Consider the following 23,251-nt stretch of genomic DNA (forward strand, 5'->3'; position numbering starts at 1 on the left):
TTGGTTCTTTAAGGAAGTCTGGGTCTTTATTTTTGCCTGGGATACGTGGCTTTTTCTTTTTTTTTTGCTTTTAATTTCTTTTTGTTATTTTTTTGGCAAGCCAGTAATAGGAATATGCTTCCATTTATAAGGTTGTCTTGCTTTTAGAATAAGGTTGTCCTAAACAGTGATGTATTGGAGGTTTACCCCAGTGTTTTTATCCTGTCCAAGTGGAGACTGAGTGTAGAAAGACCTTTTACTATTCCTCATGTCAAGAGTTTCAGTACATGATTTGTTTTGAATTTAGACTGTAGTAAATTAAAGGTCTCCACACCTTGACAGAGGCATATGAAAAACAGCAACTCCTGGATGTATGCAAAAGTTAGGGTGGCATGCTGATATCTATCTGGACTGCAGAATATATATCTTGAGAGAAAAGAAAGCGTAATTTGTTTTGGTTTTGAATGCTGCTGTTGAGATAAGGACAGAAAAGTGGTGTGTCCTTGAAAACAGCAGCTGCATCAAGTCTATTGAATTAAATGGGTTTTGCTCTTGTGTGACAGTATCTTGTGTAATATATAACAGACTGTCTAAAGCTCGAGGAATACTTATGTCCCTGTTGACAGTTTAAATTAATCTTAATATCTTACAAAAATTAAAAATCATTATCTTTTCTTTGTGCTATGAAGCTTGTTATAAAATACATGGGTAGATGTAGTGTAAAGAAGCTTCAATTAACTTTTCTGGATGTTAATCAGATAAGCTTTTAAGATTTATGATAGAAGTTGGAAGTCTTCATAAGTCTTCATTGCGTAAAAAGGAGTCTCCTTTGGTGTTTTGGGTAGTAGTTAAAGCAGTTGGTTCACATATTGGGGAAAAAAAAAAAAAAGGGTCTGTATTTCAATTTAGGAGACAGCTGGTTTTGCTATACTTTCCGCCCCCGCCTCGCCTCTTCCCATGCCAACCTTGGTAACTTTAAGTATTGTCAAAGACCAAAGTTGCTAGCTTATGTATCTTTGGAAGCTTGTTTATTCATTTTGGAGAAGGTTTTGAAGCTTATTATTATGTAGTTTGTCCTTTCGTGCAGAATCCGGGCTGGATCTTTGGCCTTCTGTGGATCTACACTGATTTAAACTGGTACAGGGTTTTGATCTAGTGGTTTCAAGTATGTTTTACAGATATGCCTGCTAACTTGATAGTGAAGATAACTGACCAGGGTTGAAAGCCTGTTCATGAAGAAGGCTGAGGCCTTAAGAGAGAGAGAGAGAGAAAATAACACTATGTAAACATGCTACTGAAAGCTGGGTTGTAATTCATGCAGCCAACAGGCGACAGAGCTAAAGCTGTATTGGTTATGTAAATTATTTTATTTTTCTAATACTCAGTGTTTCATTCTCAAACTCTGAAGTTCTTGTCATGCAGAGTGTGGCAGGAGACGAGAACTTTAACAACACCTTCACCTTGGTCTAGTCTACAGTGCATATTGGAAAAGCCTCACAGGTGAAGCAGGGGAATATTTTGAGAATACCAGAATACAAGGGCACTTTATCAATGCAGCCACACTGCGAAAGAAATCTCAGAAAGGCTGTTCTAGCATTGTGCTCCCTGAGGAATGGAGCCAGTCCTTCTGTAGTTGAGGGCTAATATTAGTTCAGGGTGCCATACTTGTCTCTAGATGCTACTTTTTATAATGTAATTTTTCATTGCTTCCACTTACTGTTTGCAACAGGAAGGGGAAAATATTTTCTATCTGGCTGTGGAAGATATTGAAACAGACACAGAACTTCTGATTGGGTACTTGGACAGTGACATGGAAGAAGAGGAGGAGGAGGAGGAAGAAGTAACAGTTATCCAGGAAGAAGAAGACAGTAGCAACAATAAAGAAGTGCAACCAGCTGGTGAAAAAATTGCAGGTGAGCAATATGTAAAAAATAGGATAACTTGAGAGCTTACAAGTAGTAACAAAGAGGAAATAGAACACTCACTGTATAGGACTGGGCAACTGGAAGGCTCCTCACGTTTAGTTTGAGCTCTTATAGGATTTTAATCTCTATTTTGGTTTGAGTTGAAGTTATTTTCCTTGCCTAAGAAGAAGCAGACTGTCCTGTGAATAAGTGAGCCTAGATTGCATGAGAAGTTACCGTCTAAAGATGGAGCTCATTTCACCTGACATGTAGTCTTATGAAAGTTTTTGCTCTAAGAGGGATAGTTTCCCTCTTACTTAGATGGGAGAGAAATAAACCTTTTCATAAAACTGTTTAGCTAATCCTAAGGTAAGATGTCTAAGGAAAGATAGGTGACCTGAGCTGTCTGGTGAATTCCCGCATCTTTATCAATGTAGAGACAACCTGGATGACTAATTTAGGCTAACAGCCTAAGTCACACCCAACTTAATAGTTTGCATCTATTTTCAATAATGCTGATGGTAATTGACTCAAGATAGGCTGTCTATAATCCATTCAGAGACAATGTATTTTGTGAATTTTGTGATGCCATTTTGCATAATCCGTTTCTGGCAGAGAGTCTCTCTTAATACAACCAAAATATTTCCTGAAAACTATTCCTGTACTGTTTTTTTTTTTTGCCTCCAATCATGCAGATCCCCTCACCTGTAAAGAGGACCATGCATGCCCAAACTGTGAATCCAGTTTTGCCAGCCAGGAGATTCTAGCTGAACATCTTCAGACTTTGCACCAAAAACCCAGTGAAGAAAAGGAATTTAAGTGCCGAAACTGTGGAAAGAAATTCCCTGTTAAACAAGCTCTACAAAGACAGTGAGTAGAAACAGGAGTGTGTTTTCAGCGATCATTTAAATCAATTTCATTCAATCATTTATTTCTCTTGGCTTAATCACAGTTTAAGCTTTAATTTTATGCTTGTGTATTTGTACCCTTACCCTTTACATTAGTGTTTTAATATGTTATTTTATTGTATTTGTTGGAGACTTCAATTTGAATCGCAAAAATGTTGCTAATTTTTTAAGTTTTAAAATCATACACTGTAGATCAGATCTGAGCTGCTATCTGGTGGAAAAAACATTGGTCTCCATCAGTGGATTATTTAGTAGTTTAGGAGATGTAATTTTTAAGCTGTGGATGTTGTTACAGAACTGAAGTAAGATTTGGAAGAAAGTAAATGGTGTTCTAGGAGGACCAAAAAAAGGAAAAACAATGCTTCACATTTGCTTTATTAAATATTTGGGTGATGGAACAAACCCAAATAGAAACATGAAAGACGAAACTTGAGAGCACATCTTTACTGTCCTTGATATGCAAATACGCAGTTTTGTCACTGAAGTTATATACCTTACAATTATACTTTTGTACAAAAACATAAATGTTTTTGTCTTTTGTTGTTTATATTTTTTTTGCTTGTAATTAAATAGTTATACTACTTTTTATTATACACTTAATTACAGATAGTACATTAGATGTTTAAGTGATTATAGAGAATACATTTAATCTAACTCTGTTGTATTGGAAAGAAACAGACTCATATTGCATAGAATGCTCTAAAGGCTGCTCTGGTAATAAATTGATCTCTCTTACATATGAATAATGTGACCATCCCTAGAACTGGCAGCTCTGTATGATCTCTGTTCTTTCATGGAAATAAATAAAATTACATAGCAGAGAAATATTTGGTGGAGGCAATGAAATATTCTGCCTTGAACTTACTTATTCCTTCTAGTCTGTAGTGGAGGTTGTACTTGTGCTGTATAGCTAGTTAATAAGTTTTTACATCATGTGAAGTAAGATTAATCTTTGTGAGGATACAGCAGTATGATCCTGACTCTTGCTGTTTATGCATTTGATTACTCCTGCTAAATTCCAGGATACTTCACATATGTAATAGATCACTCACCTACTTAAAGATTTGTAGAGCTGTATATATCTTTTAAGCTACTGCAAGCCTGCGTAAGATGTAGAATGTTCCTCTTATTTTGATTTTTTTTTTTCTTTTTTTATTTAGTGTACTTCAATGCACAGAGAATATCAGCCCAGGAGACTCTTCAAGAAGTTTTCAGTGCTCTGTTTGCAATACTTCCTTCAGCTCAGAATCGAGGTTTTGTGTCTGAGTTACTGGACTGCTGTCATATCATTGCTGGCCTCCCTTTGCATGTTAGCTTTCAAGCTTATTAGTTTAAGTGAATCCTAACAGTGAAAGAAGTCAAATGCTTTCATTCCTATTTGCTGTAAGTAATGCATGAGGTGGCCTTGGAACTCTGCAGTGCAGCATGCGTTAAGCTCAGAGTACTTGCTATGTGTCTGGTTTCTGTAGCTACTGCTTTATGTGTTGTGCTTTTTTTTTTTTTTTTTTTTACTGGTTATTCCATATAGTTATGAACAGCACAAGGAAGCATGCAGAGGGGATGCCAGATTCATATGCAAGGCAGATAGCTGTGGGAAGAGGTTCAAGAGTAAGGATGCCCTGAAAAAACATAAAGAAAATGTTCACAGTGGTAAGAGAGAGTTTAATGTTTCTTTGGATATAAGCCCTCTAGCATGTTACAGCCTTAAATTTGCAAATCAAGGTAAACTTGTCTTTGGTGTCTTTTTTAATGGCTTCTTTTTTAATGGCTTCATTTGTATCAAAAAGAAAATTAAGAAGTAACTAATTGCAAGAGTAACTATTCCTCCTTCCTCAGGGAGAAATTACTGTATACCAGATGAATCAGTCTCCTTTAGAAAATGTAATAGGAATTGGGGGAAGTTTAAACTGGGCAAATAATAGATAAAGCAAAACATTTCAGTAGTGTGGAAAATCAACCACTGGCACAAACTGCTACAGGAAGTAGTGAGTTCTTGATCTTTTGGTATTTTCAGGACACAATGGGATGTCTTTCTGGAAGACATGCTTCACAAACGATTAGGCTTGATGAGCGTATTGCATAAACTTCTATAACCTCTGTTGTGCAGGAAGCCAGAACAGACAATCCACTGGTCCCGTTAGGCCCTAGTGTTTTTATATCTGTGCACTGTGAATCAATAGTTTTCAATCAAACTTCGCTCTGTTTTCATGAAAGGGCAAAACACTGCTCTCAGGTCCACAATGCAGATCTCGGTTCTGGCATTCTGCTCTCTCTGCATGTCCCCTCTCCATGTCAATGGAAGATCAGTATGTGTGGGGACAGCAGAATACCAGAGTGCAAAGAAAACAGTCTTTAGTTGATGGTGACAGCACTGAGATGCTTTGTGAGATTTTCATTACATGAAATCTTTCTTCTGCCAAACTCTTACAGCATATAGAAACCCTTCCACTACCGTTCTTATAAAACTGTTCTTATCTCTTTTTTTCAGTATTGGTAAGTTTTGGTTTTGGTTTGTTTTTTTTTTTTTTTTCTTATTTTTTTTTCATACATGAGCATTATTATGTTTAGGTTTAGCTTTGGTCAGTTATGTAGCAGTACACAAATTCCACAAATCTCTTGAATGATCACTCCAGACATGACTGAGAGCAGATGCCTGGAGGCTGTTTTAGCTCTGCCTGCGCAATTAGTGGAGCTTTTATTTTACCACTTGGGAGTCATAGAAATCAAAACTGGTGTCAGTGCAGGAAGGAAAATAACCCACTACTGCTGAGGAACACTTCTAGAATTCCTTCCTGCCTTGTGTTACCTGGAGGCAAGGGAAAGTAGAAAGGATTGTTACATGTGTTGCCCGTTATGCAAAGCTGTGAACAGATATTCACTATCACCTTTCTCTCCTCTGAAAAGGTCTCATTAATGTTCTCGTAAGTTGAAGTACTAAGTGTATTCTTCTGTATTTATGTGTATATTAGTAAATGTAACTATTTGTAAGTTTTATAACAGCAAGTGCATATGTGAGATTAAGTACTTTTTTACACTACAAATTTAAGTATTGAACCAATCAATTGACAGTGTACATTGTACTAAGAAGGATCAACATAATATGAATTCTTTAGGACAGCAAGAGCAGGAAAAATTTAGGATGCTGAGATTCTGAAGAATTAAGCTGGAAGCCATCTAATAAGCTAGTTCATGAACCATAGTTCCTCTGTGCTTGACTAAGCAGTACTCACCTTGTTCATTCTGTGTTCTTTTTAGTATTCAATGTAATATGAACATAAGGAAATATCTTGCATGAGCATGTAGTTATAAACAAAGAATTAGGTTTGTGGTGGCTTTGCCTTGTAATAAAATAGCTTTGTGGGTTACTAAAATGAATTTCAAAAGGTAAATAATAGATAAACTCAATTAAATGCTCTGTCACTTTTTAAAGCAACTGTGAAAAGGGAAGGAAAATACATCTGTTAGCTGACCTGTAGCTTGTTTTGAAATTTACATTTTAGATGAGATTTCAATTCATGATCTGGCACTAATACAAATTCCCTGTCTTGTTCAGTTAAAGACCATTAATAATACATTATTTTATATAGTAGAATGCTTAATGCTTTCTTAATAAAGAAAAATGGGAAATGGTGGGTTTGACTTCAGTTTGGGATCTTTTTTGTTATTGCTGCACTAACAGCAGTTATGTTTCAGCAATGTTTCTGTTAAAGCTCTAGTATAAAGGTTTTGAAGATATTAATTGTATTGACTTCTGAAAGAAATCAACTGTTTGGTTATAAAATGAGTTGTTCTTAGTTGTGAGTTGTGCTCTTCATATTGGATTGGTGATGTGTGATAACATCTATTTGAAGTTTTTTTTCTTTATTGTTCTAGTTTTCTTGATTTACATTCCACCAGTAACTGGTTTGTTGGACACCCACAGAGAAATCCTGATATGGAACACTTTGAAGATGGGATACAAATGTAAAATCTTATGTCAGTCAAATGACCTGTGAAAGTCACAAACTCAGTGGAAATATTTCAGCTCTTTCTTAGCACTTCCTTTTTAAGATGTTGGTGGTATTTTGTTTCTGTTTCAGGAAATTCTAGGAAGAAGCTGATGTGTTCAGTGTGCAATAAGAAATGTTCCTCAGCAACAAATCTCCAAGAGCATCGAAAGGTCAGTAAGATGAAGGCTAACCCACAGCAGGCTTTGACTTCACTAAGATGTGAGACTGTGGTGCTTAGGTCACTTGAAAGCTGCTGTAATGCAAACCTTTAGGTAATCTCTTTCATGGTTACAAACCCAATGTATTTTACTGTGGGTATTTATTTTTGTAGTCACAATTGGTTAAACCAAAAATCTTCCTAAAATTTTAATGTGTATTTACCAAATACAAAAACGTTTGTGCTTGTATCACTTATGCATTCTAACTTTAAGTCAATGTTGCCTGCTGTTTTTCAGCATTCTTAAACACTAAAGCTAAATGTAAAACTATGTTATGTAATGATATGATACATACAGACCATAAAATAGCCTCATGAGCCTTCACATTTTGTGCAAAATACAATCAATCTTTCTTACTACTTTGTGACATACCAGTAAAGGTGTTATATGTAATTTCGTTATGCAGTAGTAAAAAAATTTCTTCCTCAATGACAAAATTTTAATGCCTTCTTGTTTATGCACGTAATCTTTTATAACCAGAACAGGAGGGGTTAACGGTTTGAAAAGCATCTATTGGAAATAAAGGGGTTTATATAGAAATACAGATGGACTAAGAATATGAGATTCTGAATCCATTATACCCAAAGGAAGTCCCAGCAAGATTAAATTGATAAATCACTAAAACCCGAGAGATTCTGTTTTTACAAAAAGCTACATTGTACTGTTTATCAGATTAACTGTAAGTCTTTAATAATACCCTGGTTATAACCTGAATCCATTGAGGATATAGATGATATCAATTAAAATACGTTGCTGCAAAGAAAATGGTGGGGCCCCTCCTTTTTAATTTGTTTTTCTCCTTGTGTATATTAATATGCCCATCATTTCTTGTCTAACAGGGCTGTACTTTGTTACTCTTCAGACCAAATCGCGGTATGCCTTGCCGCATGTAATTACAATTTTTACACACCTTATGGTGGCCCTGAAAATCCAAAATACAATGGCTAGTGTGTCCATTTTATTAAAACGTTTCTTTTGTTTCAGTAGTTGTAATTCTTTGCAGACTCTATGACACGCACTAACAAGCTTTTCAAGTAGCATTGATGGTAGGTCAGTTGAGCACTTGTTCATCTTAAGAATCACCATTTGTGCATAAAACTTTATTTCCTCTTCTTGATTGGCTCCTCTTTTAAGACATCCAGAAAATTGATATTCCACATTCACAAGCCTACATCAGATAATGAAGAAGATTGTGCATAGAGCTCATACCTTCTGTTTCTTTGAATTACTTTGCTTTTGTAGGAATTGGGGCAGGATCCATCACCAGCATCACCAAAAATATTTAGACAGGCAATAAAATCAGTAAGAAAATAATAGGTGAAACAGGGAGGAAAAGAGGTTTTTTTTCCACCCATTTCCTGTCAATGTAAAGAATGAAAAGTTATGAATAGAAAGGTAAAGTATAGGAGATAATAGAAAATAAGCACAAATAACAGAAGGAGAGAAATCTGACAAATGTAGAGAAAGAAGGTAAAGAGAGTGGCTGTAGGGGAGATTGAGATCTGTTTACTCTCTGAAGACATGGTCATTCAGATCTGTAACTTTCATGTCATCTTTGATTTAACCCCATTTTTTGCTATGTGTGTCTTGCGGCTTGCTTGTGCAAAAGATAAGCCCTTTCTTAGCCATGCACAATTAAACTTTGCTGTCATCATCTTCTGTGCCTTAGTCTTACCTTCTTGTTTTCCAGACTGTTGCTTGTATCATGCTAATTTTTGGTGGCACCACTTTGAGGTTTTCTAGCCCATTCTCTTTTGCAGAGGGGAGTAAGCATGTAGCTAAATCATCCTAGATATGTGCCATCTCATCTCCTGAAAAGTTCCATTAAAGAAAATTCTACCACTTCCATAGATGTCTCTTTGTATTCTCACTTCCAGCTTTAGTGCCATCAGCTTTTTTGAATGTGTTCATTAGTCCAGCGTTTTTTTTTTTTTCTGATGTCCTACTTAAATCTTCTTTACTGCAAATGGAATTAATTGCTCTTTGTCTTATCTGACAGAATGCCAAGAAAAATTCACCATTGTCATCTTTTTTACAATTAGCATATTGCAAAGTTATGAACTCTATTTGCAATTCCTAGACTGTACAAACACAATTATCTCAACCTTTCTTCATGCATCTGTTTTTCCAAAGTACTTGTTCTTTTAGTAAGCTTTTTATTCCTGTGGATTCTCTCTTTTTCACGTATGTGCTTCTTGAAGTCAGCTGCCCAAACAAGAAGAGCCGTGATGCTTAGTTGAGCCGCTGGTAGTGCCAAGTATAGTGGAATGAATGTCCTGAGTTTATTAATACAAAGAATATGTCTAATAATACATCTCAGAATGACAGTGCTTTCTAACAGCAGCATCAATCTTGTTATTCATATTTTGTTTGGAATTCATTGATTTTTTTTTTTGTAGCGGTGCTATGTAAACTGTTAGTAATCGTTTAACACTTGTGCAATTGATTTCTCCTTCCTAAATATTGAGTGTTTTGGAGCTTCATTGAGTGTGAATATCATTTTGAATTCTGATTTTGTCTTCCTTAGTGATTACAGTCCTACCCAGAATACTCTCATCTGCATTGTTTATTTTATATTTGATTTCCAAAACTACTTACCATAATACAACCCTCCTCCTGCATGATGCCTGCAAAACTTTAACAATTTTGATGCTGATCCACTGATATTATTGCTTTTTGTGGTGATTGGTATCTTTCTTTTTTTCCATTCTGTCTATATCCACCTGTTCTCTTTTGTCTTATTCTCCAATTGTAAAGTGACATCCTTCTATCTGATATTTATAGTAGTTCATGATTTGGGCTGCTAAGTGGTATGGTAGTATAAAAAAAAAATAAATTCCCAGCAAACACAACTCGGAGAGTGCTGTACAGGAGTTTACAGAATACTGGGTAATAGAATGAAAAGGTTTGTGTAAAATCTCATTTCTGCAGATTTGTGATGTCTACTGCCAGAGCAAATGAAACACCATCTGAATTATATTCTGATACTGAGTTCTGAAGTTTAAGTAAAATGCAAAATTCAATCATTTGATGATGATAACAGTGAGCAAGCGAGTGAGGGGAGTGTTATCTTCATTGATGCAGATTCTTGCTAAAGGGTTCCTTTTGTACCTTTCAAAATAGGTGCCTCATGTTTTGGATTTGAATTGCTAACGGGAACTTAATTGAGCAAGTACATGTGAATAGCACAGGCTGCCAGGCCTCTCCACCAAGGCTCTACAGTTCTGTAGGTGGAAATGGAAGAAAAATTCCATCACATACCAGTGTTGCTAGTTTCTTTTCCCAGGCTGATGCAGTCAGAATTGATAGTGCTACACTTTCAGTACTTGTAGGTAGATTGCGGGGATATGCCTCTGGACTGTACAGCTGTGGAGTCAGTTTCTGACTTTTGTTGCAGGCAGGTGTTTTCAATGGTAAAGTACCTAATTCTCCTGTTAAGAAAGATTAAGAACATCTTTGAGTGTAAGGCAGTAAAGCTTTTGACTTTGCAAAAAGTTATAAAACAAATGCCTGTATGAAATGTAGGATTGTGCTTCACCAGTAAGACTAGTTTGTGCTGTTGCCCTTCTGTATTTCTTAGCATATTTCTTACATGAATCTGTAAGATTCTATTAAGAGGCATGCTGTAGCACAGTCTGCTGAAGAGATGACAGAACCAAGAAGCAACCTACCCATCATTTGTTCTAGAGACTGAGTGTGTTTTACTGTTTGTGAAAAATCCCTGATTACCCCTTAACTTTCTTTGTTGTACAGCTGGACTTCCTGCAGTTATGGTGAGGAGAGTCACTCTTAAACTTCATATGTTATTCCCTCCCTCTCCGCCCCCCTTTTTTCACCTGCCAGTTCCCAGTGTCCCTGCCCTTTTTGTTTGACATCGGACAGTGTTTTGTTCTACTGTGCAGTCTTTATTTTTTGTGATCACTATGAAAGCCACAGAAAGACAGGAAACCAAATTTTGATCTCCGCTTTAAAATTCATAATAACATTTAATAATTTCAACTGGATACAATATTTTCATATCCTTGCTCTCTCAAAGCACTGCCTTCCCACAGACAAGAGTCTTATCCAGTACTTGGAGTGGTAGATTGAAATTCAAATTAGTTTTTGGAAAAGTTTTAGCTCAGTTTCACCCCAAACACTCTTTTGAATGACCTTTTGCTTTTCAATAGACCCAATGAAAATTTTGTCAGTCCTGTAAGTGTATTTATCTGAGCATATATTAATCTTGTTCAGATGCTTGCTGTTTTGTACAGCACTTAGCACTTAGTTGTTATCTGAAGGTGTAGCTCTTCAAATGCCTACAACACAATTTTAAGTATGGTCTGACTTTAATGTAAGAGGGCTGTGTTGATAGCTAGTACAGCCCCCTGATGAGACTAATTTTATTATACAAATAAATCATAGCATGAGCACTTGCCTGTGGTATTACAGCCTGTGTACTCATAGAGCATGTTGCTTGATGAGTTTTCTTAAAATGAAAATCCATTTGAATATCATTATTCATAAAAATATTTGCTATATTTTATTACTGTTGTTTTACCATGTAATTGTATGCCTTTTTAGAGAACTGATTAGAGTGCCAGCTATAGAATATATGCTTGATAGCTACAGCTATTGAATGCACGTGCACACAAGCCTGTCTGATTCTTTTCTAAAGAATTGATTAAAGAGTACCAGCTATAGAATACGTATTTGATAGCTGTAACTTTTTAATGCACATGCCTGCAAGTGTCTGTTTTAATGCAAATGTATTCAATGAGACTATTTATTAAACAATGCTCATAAGTTGAAATCAGACATTGTATAGTGTTAAAGCACAATCTGGGTTCTGATATATTAACTATTATGTTTAAGAATACCTTACAAGTTATTTCAAATAATCGTGTCGGGGCGGGGGGGAGATTCTGATAGCACTTGGTTGCAGAATTATGTAAATTTTAGTCAACAGTCTAAGTAAAAATGTAGATATTTTGGGAAAGGGTAGAGTAGTAGGTTGTGTGCATATAAGAGAAATTGATCTGAAATGGAGCTGGGTGAACCAGAATATTTAGAACAAACAATCTTTATTTGAGCTTACCTGCTGATTCTGTCTGGGCATTTCATTAAGCATCACTGTCCAAAGTGTGCAAGTTTGCAGAGATTGCAGGAAATAGCATAACCAATTTTAATTTATTAAAACATCTCATTTGCTCTAAAGTTAGTTTGTAAGTAGCAGCATAAAAACATTACAAGGCAGAATAGTTATGGAGAATCTCTTTTTTTTGTTTGTTTGTTTGTTTGTTTTAAGTGGAAGTCTTAGTTGAGCTTTTTTACTGTGCTGTCCACAAATGTTTTTCATTATAGTATTGTGTTGAACATTTAATATTTGTTATTTTTAGCTGCTAGGTTCTCCTACAGAAAAGCTATAGAGTTCTCCAAAAAAAGCTTTATGAAATGTGATCTCTGCCTGGAAGTTTTGCTGTCTAAGGCTGCAGTTTCAAAGAGCCGAAACGCATGTTAAGTTGCACTGTGACTAGGTTGATGGGAGGCTGCTGATGGCAAATGTAATATAGAGCAGAAGGTGAATGGTAATCATGACAGGTGGAGAACTACGTATGTGTTGTGATTTTGGAGAATAATAAATAACACAGGATTATTTTTTTTTTTTAATAAGTATCAGAAGTTGCAGCTCTCAACTGTCTCTTACTTTTTCATCATTTAGTCCTTGACGATGTTATGTTCTGTGATATTGAAAAGCCTGCTGATGTTTACTGCATTTACACTCTTAAGAGACACTGGTTCCCATCCACTGTTTTGCCTCTGAAAGCTTTTAAGAGAAACAGTCCTGAAAGAGTTTGATAGTACTTGTTTTTTAAAATTCTTACAGTAGTTATGAAGTAGTAACTGTGCCATTTTTACTTATGTCTTATTGACTAGAAAGAAATGTTCTGAAAAGATATTCTGCATCTCTTTTTAATGCTTTTGTAATAGTGATATTTTAAATGGCTCTGATATTGTAAATTTGAATAACCTGTGTTTCTAAATGTAGTTTTAGTGATAATTTTTTGTTTGCGGTGATGAATATTTTTTGAGAGGTACTGTTCACCAAGGGACTAGCAAGGGGGAAATCACAGAATATTAATGAGTATTAGTATAGCTACTGGCTAAGAAATAGTTATGGTCTGTTAGAGAATTTTTGTATATGTAAGATGTGTGATCTTGTTTGAGATGCGTATTTAATTATCATTAAACACTCATTTTGCAGGTCCATGAGATCTTTGAGTGTCAGGAATGTGACAAGAAATTTATTTCAGCTAACCAGCTAAAACGCCATATGATAACTCATTCAGGTAACGTACAAAAATAACGCAGAGCTGTATGTGTGTATATCTATTTAACATATATTCAATTCTACCTGAATTAGTTTTTTATAGAAGACCTGATGAATTCTGTGTTGTCCTGGTTCAAGCAAATCTCAGCTTCCACGGAAACCACCTAAGCTACCCTTTCTAAGCCTTTCAAAAATCCAAGCGTAGTGCTATAGTCACCTTCCTACTGCTGCTTTGTCAACTATTTTTTCATGCTAGCTGGAGTAGATTATGTCAGTTACCTGGGACGGGCCAAAAGATTGCTAGTTGGCTTATAGAGGAGGTGAAGAACCGGTGATTGAAAGTTCTGTCGAAGAGGATGGGAGCTGGGGAATCCTGTCAGACAGAGATCTGTGATAAAAAGGGAAACAGTCATTCATATATGTATATTTATATATCTGTTAGTGGACTCGTGCACGTAGTTTCCAGTCAGAGGAAGCAGCTCGTACTCCACACTGTTTCATAGACCACACACAAATGTTTCGTTGTACCTGTCCTTTGCCAGAACAGGTCACTGTGAGTGGGGAGTGGCCTGTCTGTAGGTTTGACAGTGTGACACAAATTGGCTCTGCCAGGATTTCTGATCACTGCAGTCTAATGTCTATGTATTTCACCAGTGATTAGAAACACCAACCAACACAATGGAAACACAAACATCGTTCTGTCAAATACATTAGCATTTAAAAATGTCATTTTTTTCAGCAGCACAGGCTTATAATTGTACTGTTTTATTGGTATCAGTCCGCATCAAAAGCTGATTTCTTACAACATAATCTATATCTCAGAGGCTCCTAGCTTTCTTTTGACACTTTTGGATGAGCGTTAATGTAGTTAAGTTGCAGTCACCAGTTGAAGCATAAAGGCTTTTTGCATAGGAACTTTTGATTTTGGAAGCTAATATGTATATTGTTAATTAAGTTTTAAAACATTTAAACTGTCATGCCCTCTTTCACATTTGTAATCTGGAAACAGGGTTTTCCTCTTTGAAGTCATTCTCTTTTGATTTAAGCTAATTAATCAGAATTTAGTTTTAGCAATGATTCTTGCAAAGAATGTGCCAATTTCTTGAGATACACCATGGCTCATCTTTTGTGAAGTGACTTAACTGTCTAACATAAAGGGCATTAGATGTCTTTCTAATTGGTTTAATCTTAATTGGGTTGACTTAATTGCAAAAATCTCTCTGAGGAGATGACTGTCTCTGCCTTTCATCTTCTCCCCCTGTATAAACAGGAGATTAAATGTCCCCCACTCATTTTCTGCAGAAAAACGCCCCTACACCTGCGAGGTTTGCAATAAGTCCTTCAAACGACTTGATCAAGTGACTGCACACAAAATAATACACAGTGAAGATAAACCTTATAAATGCAAGCTTTGTGGAAAGGGATTTGCCCACAGAAATGTTTACAAGAATCACAAGAAGGTAAAGCACTCTGCTGTTGTTGTTTACAGGTCTGCCAGCCTCAGATTTGCAGATTTTTTTTCTTTTAAGTGGTTCTTCATTAAGCTCTGGCATGCTTATAAACATGGGATTAAAGTATTGGAGAATGTATTTTTTTAGTGTTCTTTGTTATATTAAAAATCTCAAAATACTAAATGAATTCTAGTTAAAAAAAAAAGTGAAATAAGTAGAAGGAAATCAGTTACTTGGTTAAAAGCATCAAACAAATCCCTATTTTGACTTTTCTGGGTATTTTTTTTGGTTGTTTGTTTGCCTTTTTTTTTTTTAATACCAGGTTACCAAGTTAAAAATGTAACTGGTCTAAAATGTCTCTGATTTTTTTGTTTTTAAAAAAATACCGTATTTGAATAAAACTAAGTATAGTCCCGTTGCAGTCATTGTTGGACTTAGCAGCAGATGCTTTCAAACTATACTGAATTTGCACTGGGTAGAGTTCACACATTAAAACAACATCAGAAGAAGCGTTACCTGAAAAACAGGCTCATGAAGAGATGCTCCACTTCTGTTGATTTAAGCTCAAATCTGCTTGACCTAATTTCTATAATGCTGGTCATTATTTTTAACCTGGGGTTACATTTTTAATGGAAGGCTATATCCATGACTGCTCTTTCAGAATTATGAGACTGTAAAAAACAAAGAAAGAAAAAAAATAATTACCTGTCTGGTTTTGTGCCCAGTATTTGGAACCCTTTTCTTTTTTCTTTTTTTTTTTTTTTCCTTTGCATTTTTTAAATACTCCCCCTCTCTTCCCCCTTTTTTGATGAAACTGATATGCCCATACTTACAAGTCTTTTGCAGTTTGGCTCATGTTATATGCCATCTGGGAATTTGGCACAGGATCTTTGCACCATCTCTTGCACTTTGAGCCATAAATCACATAAGAGTAATAGTAATGCCTCTCACAGGATGAAATGGTGATGACTGTCTAAAACAGCAAGCATGCAGAAGCCTGCTGAAGGACAAGATTAGCTCCTGTATATGCTGTGGCTGTATCTGATGTTTTAGACTTTATTAAGAAAATGGGGCAGAACCTCACAAATTGGATATATTCTAAAGAAAATGTATAAAATACTATCTATATCTTAAATGAATACTTTTAGCATATTTCCTTATGTTAATTTGCAGCTGATGATTGGTAGGGAGTTTGGGCTGAAAATGGAATTCAGGATTAAGTGTGAATGAGTAAACACTGACCCAATTCTGTGTTTGAAGCAGCAGCACCATGAACATAAGCAAGGATTAGAGGCTCCACTTAATTGGAAGAATATTAAAATTTAGACAGATTTAGCGAGTACCTAATTTTGACAGAATTCCTTGAAGCATGTTGGAATACTTATTTCCTGAACCTGTTTGCACATCATACTGGCTGTAAATCAACCCTGTCTTATAATGAAAGAAACTTATTCCTGTGTTTACATAAAGTTTACCCGAACAGCTGTGAGTATGCAGCCATCCACATTTAGGTCTCTAATTTCACTTGCTAACTGAAGAGATGAGCATGAGAGACAGGAGACTGACATAGATGTCCTGAATTGCTGTTTTAGACACGCCTCTCTCCATTGATTAAACGATGTAAACAAGGAGAGGTAGTAGATAAGAGGAGAGTATGGATGCGTATACACAAAACCAATTGTAAGGTGTAAGTCATGGATGTGGTAGTTTGGGATGCGAAAATAGTTTTAAGTGCCATGAGTTTGGGAGGGTGACACCACTACTACGTGAAGAGGACAATAGTTCTTTTGCTTGTTCACAGGAATGTTAATCCAGTAACAGTGGAAATTTAAGCCTTTATTGTGTATCATACTTCTGTGTATTTCTTCAGCTCAGGTTTTTAACGCTTCTTTAGGTGTGTATTCCTTTAAGATGTCCTCCTAGGTTTCATTTTCTTTTGGAGGAAGAAGAGTTTGCCTCTGAGTAATTTCACAGTGCTTTCTTGAGTTCCAGGATGCAGTTACTGTGCTAGTAGCAGGGAGCTTAGAAACCTGCAGTAGGAGTAATGGATATATTAGTTAATAACACTTAAATCAACAGCATTTAACAGAAAACAGGTTTTCAAGTTTGATAGCAACACGCTTGAAAACACTCTTTGGGTTTTATAGCAGAGCTGCGTACTTTTTATTTATAATGAGTATATATACATATACATTTTGTGCCTTTAAATTCTTATTTTGTGTTTTAGATGGAAAATTGTTGCTTTTTCTGTGATTCCTTTATGGGGGTTATTTAATCTGATTTTGTGTTGGGAGTATAAGAATAAAAATGGCTCCTACAACATGTGCTCTTAATCATTTTTCAGATGTGGGTGAATGTTGGGTCATTTCAAAGTTGCAGAAGGAGATTAGTTCCTCCCATTTCACAGGATTTCACTGGGAGATAGGCAGTGGAGTTGCTAAGAGTGTATCTGCTCCGTTCGGTGGAGCATTGTGATTTGAACGCTAACTTAGCACTCATTATGCCCTTACAGTTACAGATCTGAGAGGCTGGAACTGTTAAGTCTTCCTGTGGTACCTCTAATGTACTGCACTGCTCTGTGGAGGTGCATGTGCAAGCTTGCTTTGTCACTTGCTTGGAGAGATGTCAGCACTGAGAAGTGTTTTGTGACGCGGAACTAGCTCAGATGTCTTTTGAAAAAACTCTATATGACTAAGTGACCATATGAAGAATACGGTTCCATTTTTGTGATGAGGGAAGAGAATGGTATCTGAAATTAAGAGGCAAACATAGCATTGGGTTGTGCTACAGATAAAAGTAGTCACCTTTCATCCAGGTTAGATTGGATGAAGGTGCACGTTCTATGCCATAGAATGCACAGAATACTTCCATACAGGAGAAAGTGAAGTTTTTGTTCCATCTGCTCCTTTGTTGCTATGTATAAAGAGAATAAAATATGAGGCTATGACAATGAGCAGAAATAGGTCAGCAGACACAGGATTTTAAAGGGTTTATGGTTAATCCAGGGTTATTTGGTCCTGGGGAGCATAATGAATTGAAGCAACTGTATTCCCTCAGTTTCTCTATTGGGAATAAATAGCCTTGAGCTGGGTTTAAGCCTCCACAAACGCTGTGGTAGGAAAGGCTGCCATGAAATATTCCATAAGAGCCCATCCTCAGTTGCTTTGACCGTATGGCTGTCCCCTGCTCTGACTGAATGGAAGCCATCTCTGATCTAGAACCTATTAGTCCACAAAAGGACAGTAATAGAACTAATATGCTTGTTTGAGAGGACACTTCTCATTAAGATTTGCATGGCTTTTTGTGATAGACCTAGCTTGTTTCTGGACCTTCACAAAAGAGGCAGGTGATGCGTGTATCCTTGCATGTGGGTATGCCTAGTTAGGTGTTTTTCTTTGTAGCGAAGTTAAGATGTGCAGATGAATACTTGTATTTTGATCAGAAGACTAGGAGAACTGTCAAGGAGATGCTAAGAAGGAATTCTGTGCAAATCACTGTGCTCTTCAGAACTACCACTCAAGTGGTGAGCGTTCTAAAACAGGGCATTTTTTTAAATAAACATCGTGACTTTTGCGCTCGTGAAAGGTGCCAGATTGACAGCCCTAGAGACTGAACCCTTCTATTTATCCACAGAACAGGTACAGCACAGACAGCAGCACTGCGAGCTTCCCCACAGTGTCTCGTCAATATGTCTCAACCCTGTTCTGGAGGAACCACCTGTTGAGGTGAGAAGGTAGTTCAGTCTCTTCATGTCCTGTCAATCCTTGGCCTGACTGCTGAGACTGCCAAGCAGGGTGTCAACTAATGCAAACACTGATGCAGAAGCTGAACTGAAACATTCAGCGGATTTTATGTAACATGTGATGTATTCCACACATTTACTGGTGCTCCAGTTGCCTTTTTGCTTGAAGTGACATAGCCAAGGAATTGACTTTGAATCCAAAGCCTCTGTATACCATTGCAAGTACTATAATGTTTTGGTTCTGTTGTCTATGTAAGAGGACGTTTGTGTTAAAATCAGCCTAGGTTCAAGGCACTCAGTCTACATCTAAATGATTATGCTGATTCCCTGCAGTCCCTTTCTTCTCCACAGTTGAAGGGATAGCTGTAAGTGTTGTACCATGTTATGAATAGCCGAAATAGATTATATAAATATGTACTGTGCTAATATTTACCCTTAGTCTACAAAATTAACTAGTTTACCTAATTTTGTGCGTATTATAAAACACTGTCTGTCTGCTTTTCCTCTTGGCGCTGCAGCTTCTCCTTAAGGTCTTTGTGAGCTAATACAGTGTTCAGACGCTGTTGCTTTAAAAACTTGCTTTCCTTTGCAAAAATAGTAGGAAACTGGGTAGCTAATAAATTGGACGGATTAATTTACTATCTACATTGAGAGAGCACTTAATAATGCTAGGAAACAGGCAAAGTGCTTTGAAACTTATGGAAGTAGAATGAAGCTGGATGTTTCTAAAGCTCCAGAAAAGAAATCTGCTTCAGCAACTCTACTTTGAGAGACTTATCCAAGCTTAGCCTTTCATTTTATTTATGGCTTTGAGGCTGTTTCTCAGCTATGATGAATTTCTCTACATCAAACGAAAACCTTGGTACTGTCGCCCTGCCCTACCTTTTTCTTTCAATACAAGAAGCTGAAACAAGGATATGTAAGACTAGCCTTATGACTTGAGAAATTTTCTTTGCCAAACTTCAGATATTATCTTGAGATAATCAGACCAGTTTTACCTTCAAACTTAACTTAGAAAAAGGGTTTTGTGTACGTCTTTAATTTTAAAGCGTTTATTCATATTAGTAAGTACTTAAGGGCAGTGTTAGTACTGATGAAGCAATGCAACTGAGCTTGTAGTTTTTTTCCTGGTTATTCTTTATTTTTGTTTCTGTTTGCATGACACCTCATGTAACAATTCTGAGGACTGGGAAGGTACATTTATTTGGTAGTTGCTCTGCTGACATTCTGGATAATGGCAGAATGATTGTTTTAATTCTTCACCCCCTGATGTTTCCAATTGCTATGATATCCCCTCCTGAATCCAGTCTAGAAAATTAGCTATAATTACTGTAATGACAGCTAATTGATTTCTCAAGCCTTTCCTCTGACATGTTGTCTTTCATCTGCAGACCCATTCTGAAGAGAGACCATTCCAGTGTGAGGAATGCAAAGCTTTGTTCCGAACTCCATTCTCTCTACAAAGACATCTGTTAATCCATAACAGTAAGTGCTAAGTCAGAAAGGAAAAAGAACTTCCTCAGTTCTCACATTTGACTGAGAAAAACAGACATATGGTACCTTGCTCCAATATGCAACTTGCTATGTTAAATGAGTATTAAGACTCAACTCTAACCCCAGGGAGTTAAAAAATTCAGAGCCAAATTCAAACCTTGTCTTTAAATGCACTTAAATGCAAATCCAAATCCGCTGTAGAAAATCTAGCAGTGCTTTGAGATCTGATGACAGGAGATTTCTTTCTGCATTAAGTGTGATAATGTTACCTCCAGTTTAAGAAAGGAGAAACAGAAGCAGAGTTAACTTGGTGGCTTAGTCAGCTTTTGTTGGTAATCCAGTTTAGGGTTTGAAACTGAGATTCTCTCTCCTGTTCCTGTCCAGGCTAATGTTTCAAGCCTCTGATATAAAACTAGCAGCCCAGAGGAATGCTGTGGCCATTTTCCCTCATGAGTAACTTGCTCTTGGCATTGTGTACTGTTTTTAAACTGATTGTGTAAAGATTTATTTTTGGTGGAATTTTCTTCAATATTTACAGAGAATGTGTAATGTCAGCAATTTAGATTTTAGAACACATCCTTGGTCTAAAATCCTTGTAGCTTAGAAGACTTGCTTTGATTTGGGAAATATTTATGTGGGTATAATTAAAAAAAACACAAACCGTTCTTTTTTTTAATCCAGTATAACAGTGCTTCTGTTAGATGAATTATTAGACTGGTGTGTTTAGTTTGTTCTTTTACAATTATCTTTCAAAGCTTCTTCAATGTCACAAAGCATTGGCTTTTGTAAATCTTTTTCCAGTGTTAAAAATGATGGGAGGAAAAAGTTAAAAACCTGTGCAGTAATGTGTATTCTAATGAACTAAGCATTTGCAGGATATCCAAAAGCAGTAATTTACAGTATGCGAACTTGTAGGCGTTGGCAAAGGTGTGTCTAAAAATGTATAGTTTTACTTTTTTTTTTTTTTTTTAAGAGGATGAGACCTCAGGAAATTTGAGATCTTTGAGTTAGGCTCGTGATTTGTGGCAGGTTTAGCTGTTCCTGAACCATCACTATTTATGCAAATATTAAATATACCAGACTGAACTGTGGTGGCACAGATATGTCTAGTCAGTCTTCCTTGGTGCAAAAGGAGATGTGTCTTGCTGAGGGACAGAGTAGGTGTTTGAAGGTGGTAACTTCTGCCATCTTAGCTGAAAATGTCTCCAAAATGAATCAAAGCTTTAAACCAATTACGTTTGGTATTTTTATTAATCACAGGGAAGATTTTTAAACTATTTTTTCTTATTTTGGAAAAAAAACCCCAACAACTGACCAACTTAACAAGGAGTCCTTAATACAGCAGAATATAAGCAAAGCTTTTATAGCTGTACTGCATCTCTCGTCTGTAGTCCTATAAAAGAAGTGTTGACAGACCAATAGCAAAGTGAAAAGTGAAAGTCATTACTAGGATGAACTGAAGAATAAACAGTTTTCAGTTCAAGGCTGTGATTAAAACAAGAGGCTCTGCTGTTGTCTGAGAAGAGCTTGTGTTCACAGTGAAGAAATGTAGAACTCTTCCCCTCATGACCCAACTTGGAGACTGCCAAGTTGTGCTGCCATGATAATGAGTTTCTCATATTTGAAATAACTCAGAATTATAGGCACTGTCCTGCTAAAGCTGGGTGATAGTCCTTCTCATAGCACTGAAATATACCTCTTGCTGTAAAGAAAGGGGAGAAACAAAACAGAATCTGTAGATCTTTTTAGCTGACTGTACTGTTCTGTGCTATAGGAAAGGAAAAATTGTATCTGAAGCTTGAAACTTCTATGAAAAATTGAAATTCAGCCTATATCATATATTCTGTTAAATTCAGTATCCTCTTGTTGTTTTATAAGCAGGCACTCTGCAGAATGATTTAGAATGACTTAAAATTAATTTTACAAGCTTAATTTACTGGAAAAAATTGTATTTCATAAACTCACTCCTCAGGTATTCCTGTCTTAATTGGAAAAGGTGTCATTGATATAACTTCCAAGTTTCAAGATCAAATATGTCTAACTAACAAATAATTAAAAAAGAAAATCCAAACTTTTTTTTTTTCCTCATAGGTTCTAGCTGTGTAAATGTAACTTGTCTTCCGAGAGTCAGACCAGCTTTTTCTCTTAGATGTGCTGCTGATAATACTTTTATTATCTGTGTTCTCATTATGTCACTGGCAATGCTGGAACTAACACTTTATTCTAATAAGAATATTTAATATTCTAATAAGAATAAAGGGTTAACAAGAATAAAGTGTCTAACAAGAATGAGTAACCCTAAGCATTTTCGCTTGGATCACTGAGTTGTCTAGGATTGTGGAGACATACATTGAACAGGATTGCATTTGTTGAGAAGGACATCATCCTTTTTATGTATTTACTTTCCAGAGTAATAATCTACATGCAGAATGTTTGTTAGTAAGAGAAATACTAATTAGCTCATTCTACAGAGGTCAGCAGAAGTGGGCACTGAAGATTGCTCATTTCAAATAAAGCCCAAGTAGCCCTTACTTTCATTGTCTTGTTTTGTCTTAAGGAGAGTGCATCAGTGGAGTAGCTAAAGCCAGTCCCAGGAAAGACACACGCATGTTGTTGTGTATTTCTGGGGGAAAGCACTCTAAGATATAATATATCAGTACTGTGTTTCCATCTTTGGAGGCATTTACGGGTGTTGATAATGTAGTTTCATGTCAAGTAATCTGAAAAAGCTTCCCTCCTTCAGTCATTTCAAGAGCTGAAGTCAATGATATACTTTATTTCCATTCTCTAGACTGCCTAGGCCTGAAGACAATCTATTTATTGAAGACAATCTATCTTTTGCTATTTTATTTTCTAACAAACCTCTTGATCTAGCACAGTGCAAACTTGTTGACTGAAAATACATAATGGAAATTCTTTCCTTATTTCTTTATGCATTAATATTAGAAATTTATTTGGTAACTTTAATATTACTCTTATCTGCCAAAGGCAGTGGAAAGAGTTTGTTTTTTGGCAGTGATAGTTCTTAATCAACAGACGTGTTCTTATATTTACCGTACAAAATCAGTTTGCTCTTTATCACATCAACGAGGTATCATGAAATAGGTTGCATCGTTTTTTTTCCTGGAGTCTTCTACAAGAGGATTTCCAGAGCTGCTCAGGGAGTTTCAGTACTCACATCTTGTTGCAAGGGATTTAGACTTTTGCTTTATGCTGTTGAGGAGCCTTCTGAAACTCCTTCCATAGTTGTGTATTA

The 23,251-nt window shown here is 36.3% G+C and overlaps 1 protein-coding gene across 1 annotated transcript in view; it reads left to right on the forward strand.

Moving 5' to 3' along the window:
- PRDM5 (PR domain containing 5) overlaps positions 1-23,251 on the forward strand; it is a 79,445-nt gene that overhangs the window by 16,794 nt on the left and 39,400 nt on the right. Inside the window, exons 4-11 of the mRNA XM_009887899.1 lie at positions 1,709-1,877; positions 2,579-2,753; positions 3,952-4,044; positions 4,320-4,441; positions 6,871-6,950; positions 13,243-13,327; positions 14,611-14,768; positions 19,893-19,986. Coding sequence (XP_009886201.1) covers positions 1,709-1,877; positions 2,579-2,753; positions 3,952-4,044; positions 4,320-4,441; positions 6,871-6,950; positions 13,243-13,327; positions 14,611-14,768; positions 19,893-19,986 — 976 coding nt within the window. The remainder of the gene's footprint in view (positions 1-1,708; positions 1,878-2,578; positions 2,754-3,951; positions 4,045-4,319; positions 4,442-6,870; positions 6,951-13,242; positions 13,328-14,610; positions 14,769-19,892; positions 19,987-23,251) is intronic.

Source organism: Charadrius vociferus, unplaced genomic scaffold (genome assembly GCF_000708025.1).
Source record: "Charadrius vociferus isolate BGI_N301 unplaced genomic scaffold, ASM70802v2 scaffold806, whole genome shotgun sequence".
In the NCBI taxonomy this organism is placed as follows: Eukaryota; Metazoa; Chordata; class Aves; order Charadriiformes; family Charadriidae; genus Charadrius; species Charadrius vociferus.